The sequence below is a fragment of the Struthio camelus genome, chromosome 1, assembly GCF_040807025.1.
Source record: "Struthio camelus isolate bStrCam1 chromosome 1, bStrCam1.hap1, whole genome shotgun sequence".
Taxonomy (NCBI): Eukaryota; Metazoa; Chordata; class Aves; order Struthioniformes; family Struthionidae; genus Struthio; species Struthio camelus.
The window spans coordinates 59,651,694-59,670,485 of record NC_090942.1 but is presented as its reverse complement, the minus strand read 5'-3'; the positions used below and the strand labels follow the sequence as shown (position 1 = coordinate 59,670,485).

The 18,792-nt window shown below is 42.2% G+C and overlaps 1 protein-coding gene across 16 annotated transcripts in view; it reads right to left on the bottom strand.

The window, feature by feature from the left end:
- The window catches only part of RBFOX2 (RNA binding fox-1 homolog 2), a 179,393-nt gene that overhangs the window by 8,071 nt on the left and 152,530 nt on the right, over nucleotides 1-18,792 (bottom strand). For 12 of the 16 annotated variants that reach the window (XM_068943354.1, XM_068943331.1, XM_068943324.1 and 9 more), the window contains 6 exons: nucleotides 17,558-17,618; nucleotides 15,061-15,114; nucleotides 14,838-14,930; nucleotides 13,590-13,722; nucleotides 8,159-8,198; nucleotides 503-591 (listed from right to left, as the gene is read on the bottom strand). In XM_068943354.1, coding sequence (XP_068799455.1) covers nucleotides 503-591; nucleotides 8,159-8,198; nucleotides 13,590-13,722; nucleotides 14,838-14,930; nucleotides 15,061-15,114; nucleotides 17,558-17,618 — 470 coding nt within the window. The remainder of the gene's footprint in view (nucleotides 1-502; nucleotides 592-8,158; nucleotides 8,199-13,589; nucleotides 13,723-14,837; nucleotides 14,931-15,060; nucleotides 15,115-17,557; nucleotides 17,619-18,792) is intronic. The other 4 variants (XM_068943417.1, XM_068943336.1, XM_068943414.1 and 1 more) reach the window with 2 other exon arrangements.

Below are 18,792 nucleotides of genomic sequence, written 5' to 3'. Positions count from 1 at the left end.
CGCTGCATAGGAGATGGAAAATCTTAAGGCAAGCACTCTGGTGATGATAATCCTTTGCATTTACACAGAGTTGCAGGTTAAAGCATCTTGAAGTACTACATGAGCTGAGCAATTTTCACTTTGCGGATGGGGAGAAAAATGCACTCAAATCATCAAATGACCCGCCCAGAGTCACAGAGCAAGGAGCTGGCAATGCAAACCATGTCTCTTGGCTCTGGGGCCATAACCAAGCTGCCTCCTTTGGATAAAGGATCATAAGAATAAGGAAGAGACCAGGATTTGTGCCAGCTCAAATATACCCAAGGCCAGTATTGCCCAGGAGCAGAGAGAGAAACCATGCACTCAAGTCTTTCCATGGTAGGTTGTGCATGCATGTGTGCACACGCGAGTGCAAGTAAGACAAAGGAACAGGGAAAGAAGTAGAGGTATTGTGATGGATCAATGCTCCTCGAATCCCTGAGCACAGCAAGCTAGTCCCCATGGGCACCTCCCCCTTACATACCCATCGCTGTAAGCTGCTGCAGCGGCTGCAGCGGCCGTGGCTGCTGTTGCAGTAGCAGGCTGTGCATATCTGTAGGCTGCGTATCCACCCTGCAGGAGAGAAAAGAACTGACTTTACAGATACCTGCCCACCCACACAGAGAAAAAAAAAAACAAATAAACAAAAAAAAAATCACACACATCACAAGGAGAGGATGTGTTTCAAACTGCATCAGCTCCCATGTCACATCTATCACAAGCACTGCCCATTAACCTATGTATCTTCCATTGCTCAGAAAGGCTAGTGAGCCTCTCCCATTACCCCATTTAGCAAAAGTAATAAACTGAAGCAAGCCTGAGCATGGTTACATCCCTGCAGGAAATTAAATTTGGCATGGAGAAAGAAAAAAACAGAAGAAATCTGAAATCTTGTATCCAACATCATTTCTATGTCTCCTTCCTCTTACGTCTTATGCTGGGGAAATCCAAGGTGGGAACTTTTTCTGTCAAGCGTATATTTTGGGAAGGGGATCATGCAGAGAAACTCTTCCTCCCTATCTCTCTAACTTAAAAAGAAAAAAAACAAGCCTGAGGGACCCAAAACGCTGGAACTTCATTTGGCCCAGATACATAAAAGTATCAAGAGCCAGAGAAGCCCAAGAGCGATAAAGAAAAGGTGGTCAGAGAAGACAATCTCCGGTGGTCTCAGAGCTGCCAATAAGCAAAGCGACAGTGATACCAACCAGAATGTTCTCCCTTCTTCCAGATAAGAAGGAAACAGGTTGGGGGAAATTAGGTCACAGCAGGCTGTAACATTGCTGCATTTCTACCCTTGCTACATCTGTATGAATAAAAAAAAAAAACACACTTTTAAAATATGTTTACACTTGTAAGAGGTGGTTACCAAAAACACAGTTATAGCTGAGTTGGCAAAATATGAATCCTGTCCCAAAGAAAGACTTGTGAGTCTCCTACTGGAATTGCCACAAACAGCCCTGGGGCAGACAAAAACCTGGCTCAAACACACAGCTTTGTACACCTTGCAATAACGAAAGACAGAGGCCTGACCCCTCTCAGAATAGGGGCAAAGGCTGCGTGGCAGTCAGGAAAGAGAGCTCTGAAGTAGAGGTTAGATCTTTTTTTTTTTTACACTATGATTCGAAACACTTTCTGTTAACTCTACAGAGGGTGAGGGAAATGATAAATGAGCAATAGCTTTAATTTGCCAGAATCACACAGGGCCACAAACATCAGAAAACTCTAGGCTGCATCTGGCTTTACTTTTTTTTTTTTAATTGACATTTTAGAGCTTGAAAGACCAGAAGGCAGATTTATGCTCTTCATCTCCAGAATCAGCTCAGAATAACTCTACTGCTTCTCGTGTATAGGTACATAAAAGCCAAACGATCTAAGAATACAAGACCGGGTCTACTATAGGACTCCATGTCTGTTCAGCAGTTCTCAGTCTTGGGCTAGTTAGGTTTTAAAATAGAAGGAATGGCTTTAACTTCATTTTGATTGCCTTAGTGGAACCCATCCTCACGAAGGGTAGCATGCTATTGAAAACATGCCTGATGATGATGTCCTACTCTAGAGTAGAGGAACTTACAGAACTTTCAATCTTCTACTTAGCGCAAGAGAGCGCAACACAAATCTTCATCTGTGAAACATCACCACACTGCCTGAAAGAGATGTTACGTCACAGTTTTGTCCCTCCTATTCTTATCTAGCTGTTTCAATCCCTGCGTTTCAGGTCAAGGGTTAGGGGAGGTTTAGTTTGTTTTTAGCATGGTATCATTGTGCCACCATTACACCTCCACCTCCAAAACATGACAGAGAGAAGATAAACAAGGTATAACCTTAATTCAAATCAAACCCTTCATCAGTAAATTCAAACAAAATTTCATACCAATGTTGTTGGGGTTCTTCCTTAAGTTTGTAAGCTTCCCAACGTCTTGTGTGGTCTATCACTTGGGCATGGAATAAAAAACATTTTGCACCTGGCACTATCCTATGCAGGGCAGACTGCTTTATCACACGCCCAGATTCCCACTCTGCCTCACACTTACCAGCCACATCTGAGATCAAAGCCATACTAAATGTGACTGGCATACACTCTAAACATGACAGCAAGATGCAGTTTGAAACCAAAAAGGGTTATCATGTAATTTTCGTTTAACTTATGTTTCTTGTAAAGGAAAACAAAAAAGAAAGAAAAAAGAAAAGAAGGGTTGGAATCAGGTGTGGGAAGGGGGATGGCGTAACATTTATTAATCAAAATTAAAAACTAAGCATGCTGACATCTGGAGCTAGAACAACCAGCAAAGTCACCACGTTCAGACTCATATTGGCTAGTTCTATCCATCCCAGCATTCTCTTGGGACAGCAGTTCGCCCTAGGCTCTACCACAAGCTCAGTGAAGTACACAGCCTCAAGTACTAGAGCGTGCAGCCACAACAACCTGCTATTACGGAAACAGTCAGTCACCACTGGAGTTAACATTCCAACCTTAATGATCCCCACAGCCTCCCTCCCTCGCCCCCCGAAATGGCTCCCACCCTAACCCTGTCCCACACCACAATGTTAATAATTATAACAAGCAATAACCCATCTGTTATATCAGAGAAGGGAACAGAGACTCCACTGAGAGATTTAGAGCGGGATGTTAACATTTCTTCAGTCAACTGCACAACAAACAAAAACAGGAGAAATAATTCATTGGAGAAATGAAGTTAAGAAATAGCTGACGTGTATTGCTTTTTACCATGCACTGATGCAAAATTGAAACTACTGTTGATTTAAAAAAATGCCACAGGATATAGGTACACACACACAGGCAGACCCGCTCAGTCCAAAGCAGTCTGCAAATTCTACTTGTGTGTACTTTAAATAAAACCAAAAATGGGGATTATAATGGCCATGGTACATTCCTGTCATAGGAGCAATGAGTGGGGACAGCTTGGGGAATTCTGACAGAGGGATGTATTTAGCATGACCAACAGGTCCAAATACACCAAAACAGGGTGAAGGACAGAGGAGGAAAGCTGCAACTATCACTTTTTTTTTTTTTCTTAAATGCTTTCAGCAAGCTCTGGGAACCGTACAGAGCAAAGGAGACGCTGTGCAGATTGCCTTACCCAGCTGATGCTCCTGTTCTCCATAACCCAGGACCCACATATAATTCCATCAATACATCTAAAGCCCTACTCAGCTTGTCCAATGCACCAGTATTTTCTCCTGCTATTCTTGTTCACACACAACTTTACCTGGAAAGCAAAGCTCACCCACTACCTCGGCTACAAGGCCCTACCACCCCTCATGATTTCTGATGCCACTCACTTCAGGTACTGTAGGAAATATAGCTGTATCAGAGTAGAGCATCTTCAATAAACATGAGCATTCATGTTTCCCAATAAAAGAAAAAAATAAAAATAAAAAAAGCTCTTGTTAGCTGCACCACACTCCTCCAGTGCTACAGCCAGACTGCAACAGAAGACACCATCGAGTGGCATAGTCCCTGAAACCCAGGACAGCCATGCAAACTCCCACTCCATCTATTTAAGTGAAGGGATTCCACAGTGACAGGTTTACCCAACTAATTTCAGTTTTTAAAATCTTTAGCCTTGCCTCAGAAGAAATGAGCGTGTCTGAGCTTCTTGTGAAGATGTTATGTCAGAGACACCTCTATCAATGAGACAGTTCAAACACTGCCTTGAGGAGGAAATAGGGAAACTAAGGAAAAGGCTTGTGCATTTTTACCAGGCAATAATAAGCAACCAAAACTACTGACCAAATCAAAATTCTGGTTCTTTCCAGTACAGTCTTTTGGATTGTTTGGGGAACAACTGAGATGAATACAGCCCTAAATGTTGCTTATCTTAATTCAAGTTCTGTTTCTCTAGATACATTGCCAGTGTTGCCGGGGTTGTGTTGAACCCCATTTCCCATGTTAATGTCTAGAGAGTCTGAGCCCATAGAACTTGTTTGCCAAACAACTGGATTTGCTCAGGTGTTCATCACAAAACCCCAAATTTCAAATTACTCTTCTGTGATGTCATCCTTGGCTCAGCAACGGAAGGAGGCAATATATTTTTAATTTCTTCTTTAACATTCAATATTAGCTTTTTCAATATTGTGTTATTTCAGGGACTACAGGATAAACATGGCAAAATAGCATATATGGGAAGGTACAATCCCAACTAAAGCAGCATTCCAATTACTGGAGATGTTAACATAGAAAAATGAGCACTTTAAGACTATGCAGTTCAGCTCAAAGTAAGTCCATCTTCTCTTCCGGTCCATATAAGGTGGTCAATCCAATGAGAACATGAAGAAATCCAAAACTACATCTTACTATTTCAGTGTATCCTATGGTTGTAAGTCTCCCTTTTCTTCTTTCCTTGCTGCCTTAAGACGCACAAAGTGCGTTGCTGGCGTTTTTCACTTGGTAAGAGTAGGACACAGGCATTTCCATGTCCTTGGAGAAATGTATAATTCATGGTACCAGTTACATACATTTGGCCACCTGCTAGATTTAGGCAGGGATCCCAATTTTAGGATCATTTATTTGTCAGACCTAGATATGTGTCTTTTCCACCCCCAAACTGCCCTATAACAGAAGTTAAGAAGCAGAAAGGGCTAGAACTGTTTCCAGTATTTCTGTATTAGAAGGGTGGCATATGTGCACCAGGAATGAGCATGAATGAATTAAAAGAGGTGACAGGACAACAGTGTCCATTGCAGCAGGTGCTTCTACATGGTAATGGGACAAGCATGACCTTGTTAACCCTTTCATTGATTTTTTTGTTGTTGTTTTGGTTTTTATTTTTATTTGTTTTTAATGAAATGCCACTCGGTGTGAAATCTGGACACATGCCACCCTGCCACAGCGGGGGCTTTGATCACACATGAGTCTGCGCTACCCTAAAAAAGCCTCTGTTCCCATCTCTAATGTGGTGCTGGAATGGTTAGTATAATTCAGTTTTTTCCACTGCAATCCACAATCTGATTGGTTGGCAGGTCACACTGGCACTCCTACCTGAGGTATTTTAGCGCTAATGATTGGTTCCTGTAAGACTATTCTATAACAGAACACAGGAAGAGCAGTTCAAAAAAACACAGCTGTGGAAAGAAACAATCATACAAACAGCCCACGATGGGGCTCACCAGCCTTTTCTTTCCAGTGGATGCAAGCACGCTTTTCACAGGCAGGAGTGGTCTTCACATAGGTGGCTTTTACCCCAGACTGATCCCATTGTAGGAGAAAGATAACCTTCTTATGATGCAAAATGGAACTGTTATCTCTCAAAGCCCTCCGCATCCTGGGGCAGGCTGTTTCACAAATTCGGGTATCTTGCCAGAGTGGAATGCATCCAACAAGAGATGGAATGCCTTTTTCATAGAAGAAATAGCTAGCAGGATGGTTGCCCCAGGAAAGAAAAAAAGGAGTGAGGAAGAGGAGGAGGAAGAGGAAAATGAGAGATCAGTGCATAATACTTCTGTAGAAAACGCAGCCCAAACTTGGAACACTTCCCCTTCAACTTGCCTACCACTAACTACACCCTGCCAGCTCAGGGTCCTTTTCACCCTTTCCTCAACACAACCCCACTGACTCTGAAGATCTAAGGGGACCTCAGTTTAACTTTTCCCCTAACCACACCACAGGTAGGAATATCATAACTGAAGAATCCTTTGCCATCACTCCTACACTCTGAACAATCCTTTTGCAGCAATCAGTGGAATATAAGCACCACAATGAACAACACAAATCAGTGGAGCACAGGGCAGCTGCGCTCATTCAAACTGTTTGGAAGGGTTACTTCATGTTAGGATTGAGACCACTTTTTTATATTTGAGATCTCTGGGCAACAATAATATAGTGAAAGCACCTCTCATCTACCTTGAGAGGTGATAATCTACCTATTCTGTAGTCCTGCTTTTTCACAGTGAGACCTGAACCACAGAAAGTAAAGCGTTCAGAAGTTCATCTCATGGCTCTAGCCTGATTTTGGGTCTTGGTTTCACATTAAATAATGCTACTGCAGTGCAGTGCAAATGGGGTGACTATGGGGATGTCTTCATTACTGAAGTTTCTGTCCTTAAAACATGTTAAATAAGCCTCTCCTCTCCATGAGCAATGGAAGCTCTGAAGGAGCTTTCTGAAAATAAATACAGAATAACCCTGGCTTCTTACATGCCATACTCATAGGAAAGAGACCCTCTAAGCGTAAGGCATTGCTCATTCACTTGTTCGCCTTGCTGCAGCAAACTCAGTGGTCTGTAAAGACCGGCATTTTACTAGTGAGGTGGGAAAACCCAGAACTCTTTAGCAGTCCTTGGCAAAGTTTTATAAAGGAGCACTTGACCAGGTAGATCAATTTTTAGAGGAATGTGCACACAATAGTATACGTAAGAATGAAGACATGCACCCAGTATCTCTATGTTTAGAGAACGTGTTTTCCAACCACTGTAACCGTGTTGGGAAAAGTGTCTTTACGAGACCCGATTCTGCATTTAAGTCAGAGAAATCCAAAAGCTAAGTCTATCCATTAGCTGGAATCTAACCCCCCTGGGTCCTCTTTCTAAATATCAGGAGTACTATCTTCAAAGAAGCGTGGACATGAAATCCATGCTGCAATTTTGGCACTATCCAATACAAAATTTCTCTTGCTCCAAAGAGGTATCACTTATTATCCTGTGAAAGGGAACTTTGCTAGAGCTACACAGTCCACAAGTTGTGATGGCAGCACAGGAACATTTTGGCTTTGAAGATCATATCGTATTGCTAGCATAGCTATTCTGCAGCAACTCTGCATTAGAAAGAAAACTGCTTTTTTTACTAGCTAGTCGGAAGCCCTCGATCCACGACAACTACATATACAGATACTCTGAAGATTCACAATACACACTGGCTACACAGCCACAGGACAGAAACAAAGTCTCCTGTGGTGTCAGAGATAATTCCCAGACAGACAGGAGGGGGCTGCTGACTTCTCTAACTGAACCACCCCATATATGTCTACTTTACAATTCCCTGAAGAAGTAAAATAATCTAGTCTATTTAGGTAGCATTTCTACTAGCAAAATAAGACATCCGTTTTCTCTCCAACATCTCAGTCTCCGTTTTTAAACAGTCCCAGTGTCTTCCCCAAGGGATCATATCTCTGCATCCCAGTGGCATATGAACATATGCAAACACATAGCTTGCTCACTTTAGTGTGGGCTGCACAAATCAAACCTGAAAGGGCCCCAAGAGGGGAGAGAAAGGGGAGGGTGGAGGGGGAGAAGGAAAGGGAAGGTCTGAGGCTAAACCAGTCCTGTTATTTTTATATCCAAATTATGTAAATGAGAGAAGTGTTGAGAGAAATTTTAATTTGCTAATCATCTCTCAGGTTGATTAGTAGCAGTGTGCATGTGGGGGAGAGGACACCCAGTAAACTGACCCTGGCAATGATCAGGAAACCCAAAGGCTTAGGTCTTGCACCCAGGGGCAAGCGCAGTGACAGAGAAGCATGCTTGCATTCCTAAATATATAAATATATATCCACAAGGAAGAAGAAAATTAAAGTAAATGATATTTAAAAAAACAAACCAAACCAAACAAACAAACCAAAAAAAAAAAAAAAAAGGCTGGCTTGTCAGGGGTTGGGGATGAGAAGGCTCCGGTGTGTGTACTTACATAGAGATCAGCACCGTAAAATCCGTCCTGGTAAACCACACTGCAGAAAATCCACACAAAAACAAAAAAAAACAAAAACAAAAAACAAAAGAACAGAAAACACATTCCGGTTATTGAGGACGGCAGCATGCACATGCGTTTTACACAGGCAGGTGATGTATGAATCCACAACCTGGGCTTTTGGCAGGAGCAAATCAGCAAGAGAATGTGTGTGCGCACGCACGCTAGACGGCTCCAAGTCATCTTCCATGGCATGCAAAGGGGGAAGAGGGTGGGCAGAGGGGGAGACAGTATGCAAAGGAGAGAGGGAGGGAACAACCATGTTGTACAGTAAAAATAGACTCAAAAAAAGATCTGATGTCCTGAAGAAGAGAAACAAGGGTTTAGAAACCTCCACTCTGGTTATTCTCCTAGTATTATTTTAGTTACCCCCTAAACACATGGAAACATTGGCTTCATGAAGTGGGCTTCTGGAATCTAAAAGCCTCTCAGAAGAAATCCCACAGGGACTGGAATCACCTATGTCAGAAGCATATTTCAGAGTGCTGTGTACAATTACATATTTTGAGTTTCACAGGGCTGCATGACTTTGTTTCTGACATCCATACATCACCTGCTTTTACCCTACACATTAGACATGCGATAAGATATGGCTGATCACACAAGCATGCAAAGTATTATTATTCAGCATCTTAAAGAACCGATGCAACACCTCAGGAAAACAAGTCAATCAATTCTGATCAAAGTAAACACAGAGAAATGTAATTAAAAAGAAAAAACCAAAAATACCCACAATGCATTGCTTTCACAAGCAGAGATAATGAGCTAAAAAGGTTAGGTGACTGGTCCAAGGTCTAAGAATCGAAAGGTGCAGTGGGAGTCCCTGGTAGTAACGACATATTCCGTAGCACAGAGGAGCAACTGGAAGGGTTTCCATGGGATGGTGCTTTTTCTGTTTTACGCCACTGTTTTCTTTCTCTCACAACTTCAAGCAGGAGAACTGTTAAATCAGAGTCTGGGGTTCCCAAAGAGCCACTCTTACGAGAGCATTTGCTAGTGTAAGACTAAGCAGCTTGCTTTGGGGACAAGGGTTGGGGAAGGATGAGGAAGGAAAAGAGGGTATGCCCCCCACCCAGGTCTGTTAAGTGTGTGCTTTCATACTGAGGAAGTTCCTCCTGTTTTCCTCGGAATAGCTCCGCACAAACTCACTCTAGGCTTTGCAAATCATTAGCCCCACCATCTGTGAGATTCATGGATCTGGTGTGTATGACTTACCAGCAGCATTAAGACAAAAAGAAGGTATGGAACACTAGCTTTTTAAAACTATTTTTTACTCATCGGATGGAATGTGAAATGCTGCCGAGAGCCTGCCACCCTCAGACACCCAGCTATTGTAAGGCACGCACACACATAAAAAAGCCCAGCATATCTTGCCAAAATTCTGCATGCTATTACCAAAAAAAAAAAAAAAAAGGAAAGAGGAAAAAAAAAAAAGAAAAAACACCGTTGCAGTGTTAGCTACTGCTTGAGTAATTTAGTCTTATTTGCTGTCTTCCCCAAGAAAATTACACTCCACTCCCAACAGACAGAGTTACTATGGTCTCCGAGAGCATTTGGAGCTGATATGAAGATAGAGATCCTTGTTAGAGGAAGAGGGGGAGCCACTTCAGCAGGGAGAAAGCAGGCCGTAAGATCATGTTTGTTGAAGCTAAATTTTTTACAATCACAAAACAAAATTTGGCTCCTGGGGCAGTGACTTACATTGCTGGGTTCTCTATCTAGGATCAGGAGTGTTTTAGCAGTGATACTCCACCTGCCCCTGCAGGAAAGGCAAACGCATGACAGAGGAAGCGACTGTTGGCTTATGAACAGATTAGCTTTTTAACAGTTATTCGGGACACAATCATTTGGATTACTACAAGCATTACCACATTGGATCAGGCCACTACTCCTGTAGCTTAGAATCCTGTTACCAAGAGATGCTAGCACCAGCTCTCCAGAGAAAATTGCAAAGATGACACTAAATGGAAGCAGTAAGACTTCTCAAGTCCAAGCAACCAAGCATACATGCATCCTCTGTCTCTCATTCAGTCAGGACCTAACTGACACTGATTGCCAGTGTCGAAATTTGGTAAGGTTTATTTACATGCTAAAACATCCATACCTGTGATTCTTAATGCTAACAAAAGCTGAAATAATTCATCCATTTTAAAACAACAGGGACCATTCTGGTTATGTAGAGTCTGACCATCTTCTCCATAAAGCCCACTAGCTGAGCTAAAACATGTTTATCAAAAATATAAATATCTTGATTTTGTAAAGCAGCCATCAAATCATTGTACCAACTGTGCAGCTGTACCAACAGTTGACTGTGGTGATAAAGAAATGAAAAACAAAAACAATCTCAAATCCAAAGATCCCTACTGCCTTACGTCTTACCTGATTTTTATCTACTTTTGGCTTTGAATCAGTGAGTCTTATGTATTTACATCCCTTGACCACATTATTCTTTACTATGACAAGCCTACTCTTTACATAGGTACTTAGTGACCACAAACAAGCAATTGCCTCAGCTACCGTTTGAGAAATAAAATTGATTGATCTTACTGAGCTTTATAGTAGGCAAGTTTTTCAGACACTAATTTAATTCTCATAGCTTCCGGTCTGAACTCTAATTTATCAGCATTCTTTTTTAAAAAGCATGGCTGCTACAAATCAGGGCAATATTCCAGGACCAGCTTTACCCTGTTATATATCAGAGGTCACAACATTTCCTTACTTCCCTCCCCTCCCCCAACCCCAAATGCTTCCTTACTTATACATTGGAATTTGCATTTGCTCTCTGACTTCAAGCTCAGGTGACTGTCTAGCATCCTCTCCCATTCTCTCAGTAATTGCTTTCAAAAAGTACAAATAACCTTCATTGGATAAATGTCCATGCCTTTAAGCATTTACATTTCATATATTTGTTAGTAAATCTGAGCTCTAGATCTTGAAATAAACATTTAAACTATTAAGAATGACATGATTTCTTGCACCTTCCTCTGGAGTATCTAGCACTGGACACTGTCAGAAAATAAGCTGACCTGAGTGGCCCTCAGGTCTGATCCAGCATGGCAATTCCAATAAGCTTTTATTATTCTACATTCTTTATCTTTTGAATTCTGCTAAGCTCTTAAATTCACTGACAAGACAAAACCATTAGGGTTTGTGAAAAACCAATTCTTTCTGCCAGTTTTGAGTTAACCTGCAGCATTCTTTACTGTCTTCTTCCTCACTACTCATTATATCTTGATCATTCATGTGCTGATAACTGATCTTATGGTGTCATCCTTCCACTGGCCAGGCAAAAAGCACCTGATGCAGGATAAGGCGTCAGGAATATGTGCCTGCCCCTGACTTCACGGAGGTCAACAGTAGCCACATGTAGTTGTTGTGGCTGTCCTACAGGTTACTGCAACATAGAACTGAATAGCACATTTTACATTATTCCATGAGGAACCAAACTCTCTCTATAAAATATCATGTAGCAATTCAGACTATGAGGACAATAAACAACAGAATTAGTTAACTACATCCCAATGCTTGGGACTAGGACAGTTCTGGGCCTTTTGTGAATGTGACTGCTGTCCTCCAAATATTTATTGGATAGAACACTGCCAATAAAGATTTATAAAATCAGTCACCAGGGTCAGACAAACCCAATATAATGCAAGTAAATACAGTCATGACAGTATTTGGGAGAGAGATTCATTGGAGCCTGGCCCGTACTCCAAGTGGAAATAAACCCTTTTCCCAGGACTCAGGCTGGATTTATATCAAACACAGGCCTAGAATTTCACCCAGTGCACCACTCTTGACAGCCTCTTGCTAGGAACGCTCCAGCCGTTACTCCCAGGGATAAAACACACAAGCCCTCTACCTCCCCAGTGCAAGTATTTCAAATTCTCCTAGATAGCAGCACTTAGCTCAGCTTTGCTTCTCTGTTTCACTATGGAGCATTTCCTAATAAAGCAGGACTGGGTCATTTTTAGAGCAACAAAGACAGACAGGCAAGTTGCAGGTCAGAGGATACAGAATACAAACTAGAGCGGTGGCAAAAAGAGATGGCTCTGAAAAAGACAGAAACACTCCATTCGGAAGGCCTACACGTTCAGACAAGAAGTTTCATTTTAAGCCTTAGGGTGAATTAAATACAAACATTGCCTGAATTGTCTGAGTCCAAAGCTAGACAGATACGTGACCACTGCAGCTTGCTTCCTGGAGCCCCACTTTCAACATCAGACTGCACTCTAAAACAAAAGGGCCACAGAAGCTTTCCCCCCTTAATCTACTACAGCAGGTGCTGCAAGCTTATCTAGCAAAGATCAGGCCAGCTCCTTTACATCAGTGTGCGTGGCTTCCACGTCCCCTTTTTAAATAAGAGATGTGTAATTTATTTTCTTCCCTTTTGGGGCTAGTCTAAGGGAAAAGAAAGGGTCAGTCAATTCCTCTCTCTTGGAAGATTCTTTCCCCTTCCTATTCTTTCTGAGAACGTTGCCTGGAGAATACCGTAAGGTAAATAAAATTACTTAGGCAATATGAATAAAGCGTCCTCAAAATTGAGAGAGAGAGTTTGGAAGGGATTTGCTGAATTATCTGTTGCTCCATCACACTTTAACAAACAAACAAACAGAACCCCACACCCATGAACAAGCCTAGTTTCCTGTACTTTTAAACAGCAGAATACTCTTCTGTAACAGAATCTATTCCACTGCATTACTAGTGAAAAGTCAGAGGGCAAAGAATGCTAAGGCCACACGTTCAGCATTGCTCTTTACAAAAATTAGGAGAAGAATGTTTCAGTTTCATTCTCCCTATATCCCAAACACTCCCAACTTTAAATTAATGGACTTGATTAATCTTTGTTTTAAACCTTTTTAAACCGTCTCCAACAAAGAAAGCAAATCCATTGTGGGTAACTGGCTCTCCTGTGTCCTACTGCCAGATGGTGAGGCATGAAGGTAACGGATAATATTCCTCATCCTTGGACAACAAAATGCAAAGGGAGTGCAGAGAGCAGAAACGTTTCAGAAACTTTAGACCTTCTCTCATTGTCTCCTTCTCAGTAGCGCCATAACACATTGGGTCAATGGATGATGAATACCATGCAGACAAATTCAGAAATTACGAGAAGGAAACCACCAGTGCCTTAAGCTGTTGCTTTTAATTATCAGAATTTCAGAATACTGAAGATTGTTTCAATCAAAGAATGCAACGTGGAAAAATTTAGATTTGCCCTCATTCAGTGTCATTGTGTGCAGAATACTCTGGCACTAGCAATGTCCTGACTCTCACCATCCAGACAATTTTAGTTATGTTTTTAATTGTTAGCCAATCAGCTATTTGACACAGTTGTGCAGAGCACTCTATTCTTGTGACCAGTACTTACCCTGGGTAGGCAGGGATGGCTGTAGGAGGTACCGCCCGGACTGCCCCATAAACTGTCCTTCCTCGGCCCCGCAGATGGGCTCCCCGAAACGCGGCTGCTGTGGTGGCTGCGGTTGGATAGGGGAAGCCTGGAACTGTAAAGACAGACAAGGTAGAGGGTGAAGAGGATCCGATATCCTGCCCCATAGGTAACTGTCTGCTTCAAACAAAACGATACAGTAGGCTCCACAGCGGCAGAGTGTTCTGCATCAGTCCAGCAAAAGGGCATGCATATAGCCCAGCAGACACAGCATACATACTTCCTGCTATACCGTGGCCTTCAAGGAAAGAAAGGTTGCAGAGAGGTTCGGCATGCAAGGGGTTAATGTTTTGGCATGCCTCATCCATCATAGATGTGTTATATATTTCCCCCCCCCTTCCTGCCCCCCTTTTGACACCATCATGCAGGCTGGTTAGAGTCCAAGACACAGAGTTACAGCAGGCAGCTCTTCCAAAACTGCAGAGGGTCTTTAAAATAATTTGTCAAGAGGTCCTTACAGTCAACCAACTTACATTAGAGTCTCTTCCCTCCTTTCCCCTCCCACTCTTTGCCACCCAATCCTCTGTATGTTCATTTTAAAGCCTGCAAGACAAGATAGCCCATGTAACAGCAGCAGAAATTCCCCATAAAGCGCCAGTTCACTGAGAGCCCATCTTCATTTAACAACTGTGATCACTAATTGGCTCCATGTATGTTGGGCCCTGTTTTATTACACTTTATGCAGGAATACACTGGCTCAGGGTGAAATGACTTAGAAACCTTAGAGGCATCTGCAAATATAAACAGATACCAGGAGGGAACCAGTCACAAGGCACAAATTCAAAACCAGCATGCATCCAGATGCATGCCACTAGGGGCCCTGCAGCAGACTCGTGGTTTAACAGCTTGTATAATATGTACTTTAGGGATTTGCCTGTTTGGTTTCTTTGATTTCAAAGGGGGGAAAAAAATAGGAATGGCCCTCACACACACCCTCCCCTCGTTCCACAGCCTCCTCATTGCTTAAAAAGACCCGTTCACCAGCACAGGAACACGCTGCAGATGAAAAAGTTGCAGCCACTGCACGGGATACTTTGGCTAGAGATAAACTTATTCCCAACAAGACCCATCCTTTCAAGTATATATTATACAGACTGGAGAGAAGAAGGGTAACAGGTCATAGTTTACTCAAGCACAGTAACAACAGAGGGGCCAATGGGGGCTACTTACTGATTAAAGGAATGTAAGTGTTAATACCCCCCCTTCCTGACAGGGGCACTGCGGCGTCATTGCCCAGCGAGACATCTGCTTGAAAGCTGGACGCTAATTTAATTTTAAAAAGAATAAAAAAAAAAAAAAAGTAAAAATGTTATAAAGAAACAGCAAATTGAGAACATAAACAAACACCACTGCAGTTAAATGGCAGAAGTGGAAGTGTCTACTTAAGCTCTACCTGCATATAACTCAGGGCCGTACACCGCTCCAACCACAGGACTCAACTTCCAACCTGAAACAACAAAGACTGCAGTGAATGCCAAAATCTACACCAAGAGAAGGAGCGAGCAGCGTGGGTACGGGGAACAGTCTCCTGTGTGCACCCCAGCTTCACATGCACAGCTCTTTCCAATTTCCGCTTCCACCTCAATCCCCCTTGGTGTAGATGGAGGCCAACTGCCTTTTCTAATGTCAAGTTCTAGGTATAGGTTGCTGTATGGGAGGCAACAGCAAAACATCAGCTGATCCACAGCACAGCAGACATGCCGCTGAAGGGAATGCCAACTACCCTACATGCACATTCCCCACAAACACAGCGCAACCCTGCATTCTCTCCATGAACCTTGCCGTCAGCTCCTACAGTTCCTTCATGCGTTCATTGGGAATGCTGTGGATCCAAAACCTGTCTAAACACCCACCAGTCTGGCCTGTGCTCCCAAACAAGTCAACTTACATCCTTAAAAATCTCAGAGCACGTTGTCAGTCCTGTTTGCTAGAGAGCTGCTAAAAAGCAACATAGTGATTGAGCTGAGATTTCCTCCCTAACTGCATTACCTAGACTATACTGCAAAAAAGCAATTCAGTCTATTCCTCTCACGTTTCTCCCCTGCATTTTATTTTTGTATTTCCTGCCTTCTTCATGTTGTTTTTCAAATGATAGTGTTCCCAGGGAATTGGCTTTAATATCGTCTGGATAACGGGCAAGAACTGAAAATCATCAACATAAAATATACGAGAGAGTAATGCTCAAAGAAGTCACTGGCCTGCCATTGCAGAATGGGTATGAAGAACTCACATTTCCCAGTGAGCAGATCTATGAACATGTCTGTCTCTCCCCTTTCTATCCAACCGGAGAAGAAAGAGGAGTAAAGCTAATAAAATGATCTGGGCTGACTTCCAAAAAGAATTCTTTTCAAGGAAAGACTATCTGTTCAATTGGCAATTACACAGGTATTATTACTTAAATAAGCCCATACCCTTCCTCTGCCTTGCTTTTGATGTCCTGAAGCACTTTATACACTTTGAACACCTCTAACCATCTCGGAAGCCTATGAGCAACTTTCTGAACTGCAGCCCATCAACATCACATCTTCATCTGATGGCAGAGAAACAATGAGACACGCAATACGCACCCCCTCTGCAAGACTGGGCATGCTGTCCCTGCACTGCCCACCTGGAAAGCAAATACTAAAACGAAAGGTGGCAGTAAGAGGACTGGGATCAGCCCTCAAATTTAGTAATGGTTGTGTGACCACTAGTCAGTATGCCTTAAGCCTGGCATAACACCAAATACCTTTGCATAGTTTTAAAGCAGACATTGCTGGCTGCCAAAGCAGATGAAGTATTCCTATCAGTTATCATGATTTCACAGGTCATTGCTATGTAAGCCAAGTTTTGCTACCAAAGAGTCACACACGTTTTCTGTCCGTGTTTTCAAGACAACACAACATGGCTATACTGCCTTTCACTACAAGAGCTCCTAGTTCCTTTCCAACACTAAACCAGAAATCCAGTCTGTCTGTCCCTATTTCCCCAGTTCTGCAAACAAATAAAATTAAGTGCTTTGACAAGAGCCATGCAACAAGTCAGTAACAGAGCCACAAATAAAATTCAGAGCTTCTGACTTCCAAGTCTTAAGCTGAAATCAAATCAGATTCTCACACCAGCAACCACCTATACTTAGCTTCCGGTTTTGTTTGAACTGTTTGGGAATGTTTCCAGACCAAAAGGATTTTACTGCCTGTTTCAGAACAAAAATTCAGATTGAAAATCTATAGCAAAGCAGCATTCAGTTCTGCCAGAAGAATGACTTTCTGTGCTGTATATGTCCACGCAATAAAATTACTGAACAGATAGAAGAACCAAGATACCCAAATGAACCAGGATTCTTTTTTACTCAAACAACTTGGCATTTCTTTATTCAGGCTCGTTGGAAAACTACTGAATACAGACACAACCTGTAACAAAAAGTAAACAAAACAAATGGCCCCAATGCCTCTGTTTCCCCAGCTACCCGGAGACGGTTGTACGTTTACAGTTAGAACGTAAGCTGAGATATATCCAGTCGTGTATCCAAAGTTATGCTCCTACATTCATATTTAGCTAAGTGATGGTAACAAGACTCAAGAGTACTGCATATCCCACTGTACAGTAGCACAGCACCAGCAATAGCACCAGGCAACACATCAGTCTTTTTTGGGTTCTACTCCTAGCAAGCCACATTTGGCATGTCACTACACCTCTCCGCGCCCAACTTCTCCATGTGTAAAATGGTATGTCTCCATAAACACTTAGCGTTATCCTGAAGAACAATGATACAGAAGTCAGGGTTGTTTTCATTTTGTTTTGTTTGGGGTTTTTTTTTTGAGGAGAGGCCACGATTTTTCCCTTGCCAGGAAGCTCTCGTCTTCCTTCAAATCTTTCAGCTCATCGTTAGCACAAACAGTCTCTCTTACCATTTGCGTATGGTGTGACCATCTTCTTATTGGTCATCACTCGTGCTGTGGCATTGTTAACCTAAAAGTAAGAAAGGGGAGGGGAAGGAGAGGGAAGGAAGCATAGGATGTTAGGGAAAATGATGGAAGACTCTCAGATACCACACACACTATATTTCTCTGAGCAAAAAAATTAAACAGCTAATTTTACAAGAATGTAATATTTAAAATTACTTTTAATAGTTGCCATATAATTATTAACATTACAGCTAAATGTGGCACTTTAAATTATGCATTAAACAAAAGGCCAACAAGAGTATAGTATAGATTCTCAGACATCCAGTCACCCCTTGGCATGTGGTTATTTTCAGCTCATCAGTCTTGAGGGCAAGTCTTCTGCTATTTTGTCTAGGTTCTGTAAGAATGGCAGTGATGACCTCTGCAGTCCAGGACATGGAAACTGAAGCAGGTGATGCAGAGACTGACTCATTTCTCAAGCTCACTGTTAAACTGGGGCCCAGAGACCTCAGGCAAACTTACCTTTCAAACAGAAAGGTAATCCGGAGTCAATTAGCTTTAGATTTGAATTCTCAAGGCCTAAGGAGATTTTTGGAACAGCACCAAGCATTTGGATGCTCTATGTTCACCAGTTTCTCCTCATCTTCAAGTCTTTTTCTGTATATTCCCCCACAACAAAAATCTCTTGGAGCAAAAAGGGGAAAAAAATACCTAGCAGTAGAAACTGATTCTCTTCTTGTTTTATTGTGCCCTCCACCCTCTTTACAGAGCTCTGTACAGTTCCAAGCATTTTGATTGCTCAAGCAAGTGGAGTGTTACCACAGAGATGGTGCTGATAAAGAAAAGATGGACCAGTTTGGAAGGCAAGTTACTGCAGCCCCGTGTCAGACAGCCTCAAAGTTCTTGCAAAGAGGGTGAAGTCTTTATACAGCATCAATAAATTTATCAAAACAAACGCCAAATGGGAATTTAGGCCAGGGCTAAGAAGAATTTTACTATAAAAGTTGCTCCGTGCCCCTGAAACTTATGACACGATGAGCATACACAGGGTGAGGAGTCTGGAACTACATTTACTCTAGTTTTGGCCCCAAAACAATAGAAACATTACACATTTAAAAAGAAAGAATGGGAAACAACAATGATGAGACTGAGAGCATGCAGTTAAACACACACAGATAAAAGAAAGAAAAAAAAATATTGATTCAGAGGGGGGGAAGGGAGGAGGGAGGAGATAGGGT